The sequence below is a fragment of the Triticum dicoccoides genome, chromosome 2B (assembly GCF_002162155.2).
Source record: "Triticum dicoccoides isolate Atlit2015 ecotype Zavitan chromosome 2B, WEW_v2.0, whole genome shotgun sequence".
Classification (NCBI taxonomy): Eukaryota; Viridiplantae; Streptophyta; class Magnoliopsida; order Poales; family Poaceae; genus Triticum; species Triticum dicoccoides.
Genome location: NC_041383.1, coordinates 712,557,926 through 712,570,924, shown reverse-complemented (window position 1 = coordinate 712,570,924; position 12,999 = coordinate 712,557,926). Strand labels below are relative to the sequence as shown.

The 12,999-nt window shown below is 44.2% G+C and overlaps 2 protein-coding genes across 2 annotated transcripts; both read left to right on the top strand.

Moving 5' to 3' along the window:
• Window positions 1-6,060: 6,060 nt before the first annotated feature.
• Window positions 6,061-9,154, top strand: LOC119365796. The gene is made up of 3 exons (XM_037631439.1): window positions 6,061-6,412; window positions 6,555-6,781; window positions 8,440-9,154. The coding sequence occupies exons 1-3, from the start codon at window positions 6,133-6,135 to the stop codon at window positions 9,031-9,033; spliced, it is 1,101 nt and encodes a 366-aa protein (XP_037487336.1). The 5' UTR covers window positions 6,061-6,132; the 3' UTR covers window positions 9,034-9,154.
• Window positions 9,155-9,817: 663 nt separating this feature from the next.
• On the top strand, window positions 9,818-10,348 carry LOC119368450 (putative invertase inhibitor). Its single transcript, XM_037633707.1, has one exon. The coding sequence runs from the start codon at window positions 9,818-9,820 to the stop codon at window positions 10,346-10,348; it is 531 nt and encodes a 176-aa protein (XP_037489604.1).
• The last annotated feature ends 2,651 nt before the right edge of the window (window positions 10,349-12,999 follow it).

The following is a 12,999-nucleotide window of genomic DNA, read 5'->3' as shown; positions in this document are numbered from 1 at the left end:
TCTTCGAGGCTGGCAGAACCTTGGACCCTGTAACAGGGAAGTGCTAGTGGACGGACGAGCAACTGGAAATACCAGTCAAGAACCTTCGACACTATATCGATGCAGCGCAGCGAGGGACGTTCCTTCCAAACAGGGAGAAGGACGAGCTCACAATGGCCCTTGGGAATCCTGAGCACCCTGGACGGACACGAGGCACGCCAGGCTCCATTCCGTGGAAGGTTGGTTTTTCGAACGCAGGGGGTTACAAAACCCACGAGAGGAGGAAGAAACTGGAGCAGGACCAACTGCAGGCGCTGCACGAAAGGGTAATGGGGCTAGAGGATCGAGAAGAGGAATGAGAAGCAGCAGATCGCAGCAAACGACCTGCCGAAGCTCCCCCGAAGCTACCCCGCCATCTCAGCGGAGAAGCAGCGTGGCTTCCATCAAGCTGCTTCCGCCGGAGCATGTCTTGACGGCTCCTGCCAGCTATCCCGTGGATGGTATCACGGAGTCTCAAAGTTGCCATATTATGGCGCGATGGATGAATTTGAAGGTCAAGGCGGCTGTTGGCCAAGTTTATCCTAGTGGACCCGGCACAACTTATCACTGCCAGCCGATTCCAGAAGGATATGCTAAGGTGATGGTGGATGAAATAACGGAGGGATTTGAGGACCTCCCGCTTGAGCACCCTACCGGTGAAGGGGAGACTAGGCTGGGTTCTGCTCTGAAGACTCCATGCCTATGGCGGAAGGAGCTCATCAACCTTCCGAACTGGACGCCTCCGCCTCCTCCTCCTCCTCCTTCTCCGCCTCGCCAGCAAGGGCGGAAGAGACCTGCCGCCGCCCCGGCTGCTCTAGCGCGTCGTACTCCTTCTCATCTGCCTCGTAAGCAAGCACGAAAGAAGACAGACGCCGCAGCCGCTCCGTCTGCTCCGGCGTATAGCAGCACAACCAGAGGCGGGAGGCAATACAAATACGTTCCATCATCTCTCAAACCTCTAGAGAAGTTACCGTACGAGAGGTCCGAGGAGGAAAATGATACGATTGTGCGGACCCACGTGAAGAAGTTCTTTGAAGGGGTGAAAGCAAAGAGACATCCACCTCCGGAGGAGAAGGTAGATCCGGTGAAAGCAAAGCGCACTATCGATGCCCTGAGGAAACCACCAAAGTCTCCGCCGAGAACCAACTATGAGCGCATTACTGAACAGACATATCTCCAAGCCAAGCGGTCGGGAACTACTGTCAGTGGTAAAAGGTTAAAAGAACAAGCAAAGGGGGGAAAATTGCCCAGCTCGGCGAACAAGCACAGCAATCGTGCCCCCCGCTCAATGTGTCTAATGCTCCGGGGACGGTGGCCGGTTATGGCAATCTTGAAGATTACCTGCCTGACGATGCACTTCCTGATTTCGCGGAGGTGGACGAACACAGATACGAGTATGGGAAGCCTCTCGTCAAAGATGAAAAATCTCTGACAACAATGATGCGAAGATTCCATAGTTGGTACATGAAAACCTGCAGAGAGTTTGAGGGGACGAATAGTTTGTATCTGAACATTAAAGAGGAGCACAACCTCGTTTCAAATGATCTGTTGTGTGTTCCATTTGATGAGTTCTTCGCGTTCTTCAATCAAAAGGCCCTCGATAAATTAATGGTCTTTTGCTACTGCCTGTAAGTACTATTTCTGTCATTAAGTCTCTATATATAGCTCGGCTCTTTCATTGCATGTATTTATAATTAATTATCCTCAATATATTATGCAGATTGAAGATCATCGAGTGCAAAAAACAAGAAATTTATGATATTGGGTTCATTAACACAAATATCATAGATGTATTTCTGGTTGAAAAGAACGTCAAAGAGGCCGAGGACAACTTGCTACAATCGTTGATCAAAAATCAAAACAAAGATACCATACTCTTTCCTTACAACGGCAAGTGAGTGTTACTGTCGTGTGCATATTTGGTTTCCCTTATTACTCGAGAGAGGTTATAGTATAATGTAATTGATGAGTTATGCACGCGTGCGCAGGTACCACTATATTCTTCTGGAGATTAAGCTTGAGCGTGGACTAGTAACCGTCTTAGACTCGAGACGGAAAGATCCCGAAACCTACGGGGACATGACTGAAATGCTCAGCAAGTAAGTTCAATCGATCATTATCGCACCATATCGGCAACTTTTTGTTTATTTCCTGATATCTCAAGTAATAATAATTATTTTATTTGTCTTGCAGGGTTTGGAAACAGTTCACCGCAGAAGCTCCGGGACTGCCGAAGGAGCTGCGATATACATACCCGAAAGTAAGTACTACTAGCTAGCTAGTTGCGCGCATCTCCCGTTGATTCTATAGCTATACTTTCATCAATGCCATTTATAATGCTTCATTATTAGTTTGATTGACCTCTATTTCTCGTAAAGTGCTTGTGGCAGGAGGAAGGGAATGATTTCTCTGGATACTACGTGTGCGAGTTCATCCACACCGCAACTTTGAAAAACAAGCGGGGCTACTCTAGAAGACAATATGAAGTGCGTAAGCAATAATATTCACAATTTCATTTTATTACACCATCATTTCTGTTGAGTTTCATTCATATATATGTATTAATTAACCCCCTTCTTCAAATTAGACGTGGCAGATGCGGGATGAACTCCTAGAACTAGATCGCATGAAAGGAATTCAAGAGGAATTGGCGGGATTCTTTCTTGACCACGTCATCAGTAAAGCCGGAGAATACCATGTGGAAATTGATTTCAAATGCTAGGGGTTTGTAATTAAGATATCTTATACATATTGTACATGTATGTAGCCAGTAGCGTCGGATACATGATACGAAAACTTGTTGTTCGACCAATCTCTCGGAGAAGGAAAGGTCGATCGATCACTTCTCTTGGTATGCATGACGAACTTCTGTACTGAATGGTTCTCTCGATCACTTATGTATATATAGTACGTAGCGTCGACCAAGCACGGACATAAGAGAGGACACTTCTCTCTATTAATTAGCTAGCTAACACAATATATGAAACACCTAAATTAACCCCCCAAAACCCCCAACCCCCCTCCTTTCAAAAAAACAAAAACCCCAGCCACTGGAACGCTGACGCGTGGATGCCTTTTGGTCCCGGTTGGAGCCACCAACCGGGACCAAAGCCCCCCTGACTGGGCTCGGCGCACAGGGCCACGTGGAGGCACATTGGTCCCGGTTCTTGTTTGAACCGGGACCAATGGGTGGAGATATTAGTAACGACCCATTAGTCCCGGTTCATGAACCGGGACTAAAGGCCCTTACGAACCGGGTCTATTAGGTGTTTTTCTACTAGTGTAGGGACACTTTGTTTTGTCTATGTATTCACACATGTACTAAGTTTCCGGTTAATACAATTCTAGCATGAATAATAAACAATTATCATGATATAAGAAAATATAAATAACAACTTTATTATTGCCTCTAGGGCATATTTCCTTCAAGTTGCACATTTTGCAGTAAATAGGTTGCACAGATAAACAACATGACTTTTTTACCTCGTTGTTTTCTCACTTTTTTCTTTGTTATTGTAATGATGTGCAGGTTTGCTTTTGGCAATGAGTTGTTTTAGATTTTTCTACACATAATTTGGACATGATTTGATGCTACAATGGAGATGAAAAATCCAGATGCAAGAATATAGAAGATCTGGATGACAGAATATAGATATAGTTTTCATCGCCTTTTCTGTTTTTACTTCTAGTATATTGAAAATATTTTCCACTAAAGCTTTGCAATATGTGTGGGACAAGAATATATGCGTGACAATTACTATGGTTTGTGCTTTCATTAGCCTGGTTTGTTCTTTCTATTTGCACACATTGCTTGAGAAGTTGTAAGGGATCTTTGTTTGGTTTTCACAAAAGGTCTTCGTGGTTTTGTTGTTGTACTATAGATTTTTATTGTTCTTATTTGCAAACATCCAGCTACAAAGTTGGCAAGAATGCAGTTAAGTTTGCTAATATGCATGTTCAGTTGGCTAGAATCCTTGTTCAGTTGGCTAGGATCCATATTCAGTTGCACAATTATCCATTTTTTGTTACACATATACTACATGTTTTCTAATGTGTTCACTCCCAAACATCCAATACAAGTTGGGTAGTATGCATGTTTTAGTTTGGCTAGCATGCATGCTGAGTTGGCCAGAATACAGGTTCAGTTGGCTCGAATGCATGTTCAGTTGCACATTTATGCATTTTTCGTTGCACAGATACTATAGTTTTTAATGTGTTCATTTGCAAATAACAAGTACAAATTGGTAGAATGCATGTTTAGTTTTGGCTACAATGCATGTTGAGTTGGCTAAAATACATGTTTTAGTTGGCTATAATGCATGGTATTTGCACTCATCCCTCTGTGTGCTTGTTGCACACATCCAAGGGAAAGTTGGCTATTAAACCATGTTTAGTTGCACAGAGGACTACATCAAGTTTTTTTTCCTGCTAAGATGCATTTTTCACCCCTGGGTGTGTTTGTTTGCACACATCCAGCTGAAAGTTGGTTCCAAACCATGGTTTTCTTGCACAGGGAAGTGAATTACTTATGCACATATCATATCCACATATTTTCTGTGCTTTTACTTCCTTCTCCCCTCAAAATCATGGAGTTTTTTACTTGATTTGGGAGATTGAGAGGGAAAGGCAAGGGGATAGGCAACAAGGTTTTGATATGGGAGAGGAGAAGGATTTCTTACCTAATGGCGTTGCCTGGTAAGCTTCTCTTCTCTTCTTCCTGTTTTCTGACCCATATCTCCTCAGCTTGGCTGCTTTGCCATGGCAGCTCTACAGGCAGTGGCGGAGCTACAAATAAAAAACTGGGCGGGCCAAGCTAATGAAAAGCGCAAAAAGTTGGATGCTGGGATGGGTCAGAGTTGCCGCTAGCTGACTAGCTGTAGCTACCCAAAGCTGCTGAACCTCCCCCGTCGGCAGGCGGCAATGCCCTGTGGGTTTGGTTGTGCTGGTCTACTGAACCGGGCGTTTGGGCTGCTATCCACGTGGACTGGCAATGGGCATATGTAGTATATAAATATTTTTTGCTGATTTGTCGGGCGGGCCATGGCACGGTTTTGCGCGTGAGTAGCTCCGCCAGTGTCTACAGGATCTAGTTCATGGCCTTGAATCTGTTTTCTTTCATTGGGAAGAAGCTGGCGACCAGCGGTGGAGAAAGGGTGGGTGAGGGGGCGTGGGAGGCGCTGGGAGTTGATGAGTATCACGTGACAATGACGGGTGGTGGGGGGATCCTACTTTTCCTTTGTTCGCGCGTGGGGAACAACTGGCCCAGAAGGATCTTTCCTTCCTGGACCAGGGAGACGGGCGCTTACCTTTTCTGGCCGGCCGCTCGCGAGCGCTAGCGAGCACCCTGCCACTCGCTAGACGCGTCCTACATAAAATAGAGGGGCAAACTGCTTCGCCATATCGCAAAGCTCACAAACTGTGGGTTTGCCTGCACCGAGTCAGTTTCACGCTATGATACTCATTGGTCCCGGCGACGCCCATCATTGGGGCCCGCCAAATTTTGTTTTGCTGCCATACTGGTTCCAGCCTTCCCATTGGTAGCCTTGACTCTCTTCGGATTACTCTTGGGAGGCGGACTAACAGGGGTCTTGACATTTTGTCATGAATTTTGAGAAGTCCAAAGAAGTTGGACTTGATTTTCAAGGCCTTTCAGGCCGGTCACAGTGGGGAGGAATTTAGGAGTAACATCACACACTCCAATACAACTTTGCTTATGTGGCACGTATTTAATGAAGAGAGAGGTGCTTGTGGTAACTAGCTAAGTTACCGGAACATCACACACTCCAAGAAACAATGAGTCTATAACCTAATAAATACATCGTTGCATGACACTACATAGATGTTCCTACCTACTATGGAGGTAGTAATATAGTCTAGGGAAGTGTGTAAGTTACTAGCTTAGCTTATGTTCTTACCCATTGTGACCAGCCTCATGTTTGGACTTCCTTGACGCTACTTGGGCCGCAGGCCCGTTGACCTGATCGGCGAATTTATTAATGGGCCAATTTACGGCTATCGAAGAGTTTATCGGACCAGCGCTTCTGGCCCTATCCGTGCACCAACTTCCCCCGACTCCGCCGCCCCACCCGACCTGCTTTTCCTCCGCCGGCGTGGATGGAGGCGGAGGCAGAAGAAGCGAAGGCGCCGCCGCGGATGAACCGCAGGCAGTGGAGAGCCGCGAGGGGGAACCGCGAGGACAAGTGGACGAGGAAGCGCCGCCTGCTGCTGGAGGCGACCGAGGAGAAACGCCGCGCGCAGGTGGCCGCAGAGGCGGCGGCGGACGCGGCGGCGGACGCGGCGGAACGTGAGGACGAGGAGGCCGCCGTGGCGATGCGGTACCGCGACAGCTGGATTTGGACCTTCTCCAGCTTATGCGGCTCCTACGAGGAAGCCAGTAAGCATCCGTCTCCGATCCTCACTCCTCTGATCCAAGCCATCTCGATCCCTCTTCTTCTTCTTCTTCTTCGATTCCGCATATGACTAGGATTTATCATCAAATCATGGACGAATTGCTAACCTGAATTTCGATTGTGCAGCGTCCATAAAGCCAATGCGATACACCGACGAGCCGCCACCGCCCTTTGCCGGCGTCGGTTATGCTAATGCCGTGGTCGTCTTCTCGGTGAAGGTGACGCAATTAGATGATAGCCTGGATTGGCCGCTCGATGTATACGGCATCGTTGCCGCGCGGGATTCAATTGACCGCAATCGCAACCTCCTCTTCAACCGCACCAGAGACAATTGCCAGAGGCTCACCGCAGGGGTATGTGCATGTCTTCGTAGATTTGAATTCTTACTCGATGCTATATAATCTCCACACACACATAGGCATGCTATATATGCTTATGACCGGTCACTGCTAATTCGCTATAGTGTGCGTATTTTTGTTGGTGATTCATAAGATATTTCAACTACCAATTCTCCGCGGTTAGATCAACTGACGAACTTCTTTGAAATCGGTATCTTTCACATGATGACCAAACTCTCTTACTCCCTACTAGTTATAATTACTTTTGTTGTTCAAAATACAGTATTTTTGGTTGAATCGAACATCACAGATAGCTGAGCCTGTGCAAACATGCATGGAAGAGAATGGAAATGATATATGCTTATCTGAAAGGAAAAAATTAGGTGTGATAGTAATGGGACTAACCAAGAGATACATCCGTATTTAGACAAATCTAAGACAAGAATTTTGGGACGGAGGGAGTACTACATTAGTCTATGCTCATCCAGCAATGCTGTATACAGTGACTTAGTATGATAGATGTTGATAATAACTGAACTATCCAAGCACTACATGTACGGTGCTTGATCAAAAGTTATGACAGCACAATGATGTATGGTATTTGTGCTTTCCATGATGCATGGTAGTTTTCGATTTTTTTAAATTTACTGGAAGTACAATGCTGTATGGTACAATGACATACATAATGAAGGTTCTTTTAGTATTAAGTATCTATGATGAAGCATTTTAGTTTGAGTTCGAGTCATGATGTTTTGAACATGTCCTGTATACACTGGAAACAAGGGGTACACTAGAAAAATCAAGCAAGAAGTATAGTTCAGAAATCAGCTTATTTCTGATACATTTCAAGCGCATAGGTGGATCTTTTCTTTCTTAAACTAGTGATAAAGGATCCAAGTCTATAATCAATAGCTACCAGAATTATTTGTGCCCGCCTATTTTATTCCTTTTCATGCAGACTGCAGAAAATATATGTTTTATTGTGGTATGCAATATGTACCATATAGAAAAATTGGTGTACGGAGTGGGGCGTAACCAAACACAAGTGTAGCTGTGTTTTCAAATAAGAGGCAACTAGTGTTGTTGCAATCAGACCTCGCCCCCAGCTTACCAGCCTTTTGGGCATGCCCTGGTTGTATTTGTAGCCTTTTTTGCAAATACAACAAGTGTAGCCTTTTTGTAACCAAACGTAACATTTTTTGTATTTGTAGCGCATGAGGCAAACATGCGGAAATTCCCAGTATCTCAATCATGTGAATGTTTTTGCAACTAAACGTCCTATGTAAAAAGAGACGGCCCTCTTTATTTTTCTATCAGATTCGTTTTTGTTCCTTCTAAATTCTAACAGAGATTAGATCCCTGAATGGTATGATTTTTGTTATCAGATTTGTTTTGGTTCCTTCCAAATTCTAAGACAGATTAGATCGTGCATGGTGTTATTTGTCGCTTTCAATCTAGTTTCTAGTTGCTTGCTATGTCCTGTCTGATTAATAACGATAGGCATCCGAGATACTTTATTGTTCCATAGGGATGATGATCAGTACAATTCATGTTAAATGTCTTCATTCTCACTATAGAACAATGACGCAAGTGACATTTTACTGAATTTTCATGTTTGGTTATCTTATCCACTAGAAAGCCAAATTTGATTACTTTGAAACGTCATAATGCAGGATGCCTCTCTATTGTTGACCGGTCCAAGTCGTGCTGTTGTGATTGTTGATCCTGTCAACTACGAGGTTGAACTAAAAGTGAAGGGTGACATGCCGTCTGAAGATAAACTCTTAAGCCTTCTAGTCATCGAGGACAAGTACTATCTTCCTGGTGATCGCCGCCAAGGAGTTCATTGCCACACCTACTCTTCTAAGCTAAGCACAGTGGAGGTGACGGTTGGCCATCTTGCAAAGACAGTGGAGGCTACTATCGCTGTGCAAGTTGTTGAGGGATCCTGGCCAACTGGCCATCACGGGCGATTTGCTGCACGTATGGCCAGTCTCGATGATCTGGAGATGGTGCTACTTGATTCTCAGGATGGCATGGTACCTGTTACGAAAGATGGGGCAATTGAGTTTTCACGGTCTGTTGTTTCTGTCGAAGCGGATGGAGAGCTGACACTTGGTGTGGATGTCTGGCAAGGTGATGACAAGGCTGCCAAATATCAAGTAAGATTTGTACCTAGAAAAGCAGGTAGAAGTGAGGATATTTGCGATGTTGGGTTTTGTAAGATGCGATTCACCGTTGCTTGGTCGCTTCTTGTGAACTGGTGACATGTAGTAAATCAGTTTGGCATGTGGCGCTGTTTATGTGTTATGATCTAATTTGTGACCTTAAATGTGTACTGCTGTTACTTTGCTCTGAATCTTGTAGAGGATACCTCTCTGGAAACTAGCTAAGGGTCTATTGAAAAGCAGGAAATTTTGGAGCAAACGGTAAGTGAGTTTTGTCGAGCTAGGATACCGGGCGACCTAGGATACCGGGCGACGAGTTTGAGCTATGGGACATTGTCATGCATGCAACAGGCAGGTCTAAATCTTAGCAAAGTAACAGGCGAAGAGTGGAATAGGCAAGGCCTGAAACATAATCCCCGTTTGAACTGTTATTATGTACTCCCTCCGTTCTGATTTATTTTAAATTTGAACTAAAACCACGACGAGTAAATCGGAATGGAGGGAGTAGAATCAAAGCAAATCCTCTCAAGTTGCTCAAAGAATGTGATGGCCATGCACGTACACGAATCAATTACCGATTTGAATCCAGAAATCACGCGCGTGAGTTTAATCACTAGCCAATCGGACGACCAGCGCACAGCTTATCGGATGGTCGATCGTGGACTAGTCTGATAGGAAGGGAAGCATCATTCCTCTATATCTCTGGAAGTAAATAAATTATGCTCTTATTTACTGCAAGAAATCAAACCCTCCAAAAACCATTGTAGCAACAAATCAGTGTGTGCAATTTTCCTCCCATTTATCTCGACGACGTTCTTGTACATATATACCATCTACCGTACATACAATCCCGTCTGCTACCAACACAAACATATCGAAAACCATGGGGCCTTCACGATCTCTCCCCTGCCTCGTCCTCCTCTTCCTCGTCGCCTCGTCCAGGGCTTCCGTCTTAGAGGACACGTGCAAATCCTTCGCCGCCGGCCATCCGGCCATCGGCTACGACTACTGCATCAAGTTTTTCCAGGCCAGCAAGGACAGCGCCACCGCCGACAAGCGCGGCCTGGCCGTCATCGCGTCGAAGCTCGCCGGAGCGGCAGCCAGCGGCATCATCAAGCGCATCCACGCCCTCGTGGCCTCGGAGAAGGACAAGCGCATCCAGATGGCCCTCCACGACTGCGACCAATTGTACTCGCAAGCCGTGGACGAGCTCGATGGCGCGGCTAAAGGCGCCGCGGCGGGCACACCGCGAGGCAAAGCGGACGCGGTGGCGTACGTCAACGGCGCGTTGGGCGCCCCCGGCACCTGCGAGACCGGGTTCGGGGAGATGGGCGTGGAGTCGCCGCTCGTCGCCGAGGACTCCGAGTTCACTAAGGAGGTCTACATCACGCTCGATGTAACGCACTCGTTATAAGTAGCTTGATTAGAAGCGAATTATTTTTCAGTTCATCCGTTCATCTGGCCATCTGGGTCAGAATTTTCTCATGGAATTGTAGTGTGGTGATTTTTTAAAATAGCAATAACTTAGTGAACGTCGCATAATCTGCGCGTGATCGCGGTGATCATGGCCTCATCGGGATATTCACACATCAGTCTAGACGATAGTACTAAGCTCCCAGGGAATGGATTCAAACGTCCTGGTGCGACGAGGCTGTGGTCGTCGCTCAGTTGGTCAGTTTGTTGGGTCAAGGTTTTTGGGAGAGTGTACGAACAGTATAACCTACCATAGTAAGAACGTATTCGCTTGGGAGAATGGTTTCAGACTGAGATAGGATTTTTTTTTTCAGACCCGGGTGCCCCTACACCCTCTATAAACAGTAAATTCAAAATAAATTCAAAAAAAGTCAAAAAAAAATCTGAAACTTTGGGACATGGAACAACATGAAACTTTTGATGATCTTGCAAAATTTTAGCTAAAAATAACATTCGAAGAGCACTGAAATAAAAAAACAAAATCATTGTTCAAAGTTTATGTACATTTTTGAGCAGTGATTTTTTTTGTGAGGGCTCCACAAAGGTTATTTGTTGCTTAAACTTTGCAGGAACATCAAACCTTTGATAATCTTTGATCCTTGAAAGTTTCACATTTTTTTTTCAATTTTATATGAATATACTGATCATGAGGGTGTAGGAGCACCCGGGAGCTGTTTGACATTTCTCTTTCAGAATATGTCATGGAAAATCCAGATGGGGACATGGACGGCGTTACCAGCATGATGCACGAAATTCTTGAAGGTTCAGTTGAACTACATACTTCTTGTTGCCTCGTTTCGTGATGAGCAAATTTAAGATGGTAAGTTAATATGAGCCATCAATTTTTCCTAATCCAATGGGTCGAATGTGTCTTACCTCTCGGCAGGTAAGAATCTATTAATTCCTTTACAAGGTCAATATATAATTTGCACTTTAAGTAAATAAGGAACTAAATGATTACATCTTAAAGTGAGACAATAAAAGGAAAGAAATATCATTATACTAATTGCAATATGTTGATGTTTATCTTCCACTTTTAGCTCTGTTACATCCTTACAGATTGAGCTTTATTTTTCTTGCCCATTTTGATTATGCGCCAAAAGGTTCGTAAAATACATACGCACATGTAAACCGGATAGCATATTTGTCAAATTACTAATATTTGTTTAATCTTTTACTGGATCTCACAACCTTTTTGGATGATCATTTCTTGAGCTGATACAAATAATATATGATACTCCCTCTATTCCCTTATACAAGGATTATACCTGTTGGTACCGGATTCTTGGGGTTTAATATATGATACTCCCTCTATTCCCTTATACAAGGCTGCAAACTCAGATTACAAGTACTACCGAGGTAAAATTTAATGACTGATTTGCAAGACAAGTTTTCTTTTAGTTAACCGGGATCATTAGTACTACGACCCTTTCATGCAAGGAAGGAAAGGGATGGAAGTAGCAGAGTGTCATTATGACTGCATGCATGCAAGTATTAAACAAGTTGCTAGTATGAGAAAACATCATTAATTTTTGCCTCGATTATGTTGATGACCTTGTATATATGCAAAATGTATTTTTCATACGGGCCTTGTATAAGGGAATGAAGGAGTAATGTAAAGTGTGAAAAAATATCTGTATATGATGGTTCTTGGAGAATGACAATTAACTATACCTTTCAAGAAATGAGATCGAGGCCTCTATGGAAGAATATATTTTCTTCTTCCAAAAACAAGTCTGGTGTATGTGATGAATCATGAGAATTTAAACCGATATGGGCGAAATGATTGATCCATTCAAAAGATTTCCTTTTAGCAAGTAACTTGACATAGTTGAGAAAGTTTACATGTCCAGACTTGCCCTTGACCAACAAACGGTTGAGATCAAATACTCCTCTTACATCATAGGAGGAAAGAGGGACCATCTTTAAAGCGTTTGGATTCTTTCGTGCTTGGAAATCGCTTGGCATTTATATTGTAGACATTAGCTTTGCTGTTGTCTCTTTGTGCTTGCGGTGTGCAGGGTAAACCAGACAAATAGTATTATTTTTTCAGTACAAAACAGAGTGCAAGGCGAGGATGCGGCTCCTCCACATGAAGGATCATGGTTGGTATGTATTCAGTAACAAGCGCAGTCACCCTCTGTATGCAAGTCGTCAGGAGACAAGGCAGTGGAATTCATATAGTCAGATCAATCCGGTTCTTATGAATTTCATCAAGAGTCTCAAAGAGAATAACATCAGCCTCAGGAAGCACTACTAGGGAAAACCCTAGTAGCAGTGCTGGTTTTAGAGTTACTAGTAGCGCTTGTGCCAACGCTACTACTAAGACGCTACAGCTAACTCTTAGCAGTAGTGCTGGAATGCCAGCGCTACTGCTATACCTAGTTAGCAGTAGCGCCCGTGCTTAAAAAGCGCTGCTGATAGTTGTAAGTAGCAGTAGCGTTTCTATAGAAAAGCACTGCTGTTACCTTTTCCTGTATTTTTTAAATTGCAGCTTATTTTCGTTGTGGTTTTATATATAATACTTTCATCATATGATTTTATGACCATGATTAGTTATTATATATAAAGTGGGTGAAATGAACGTGGATT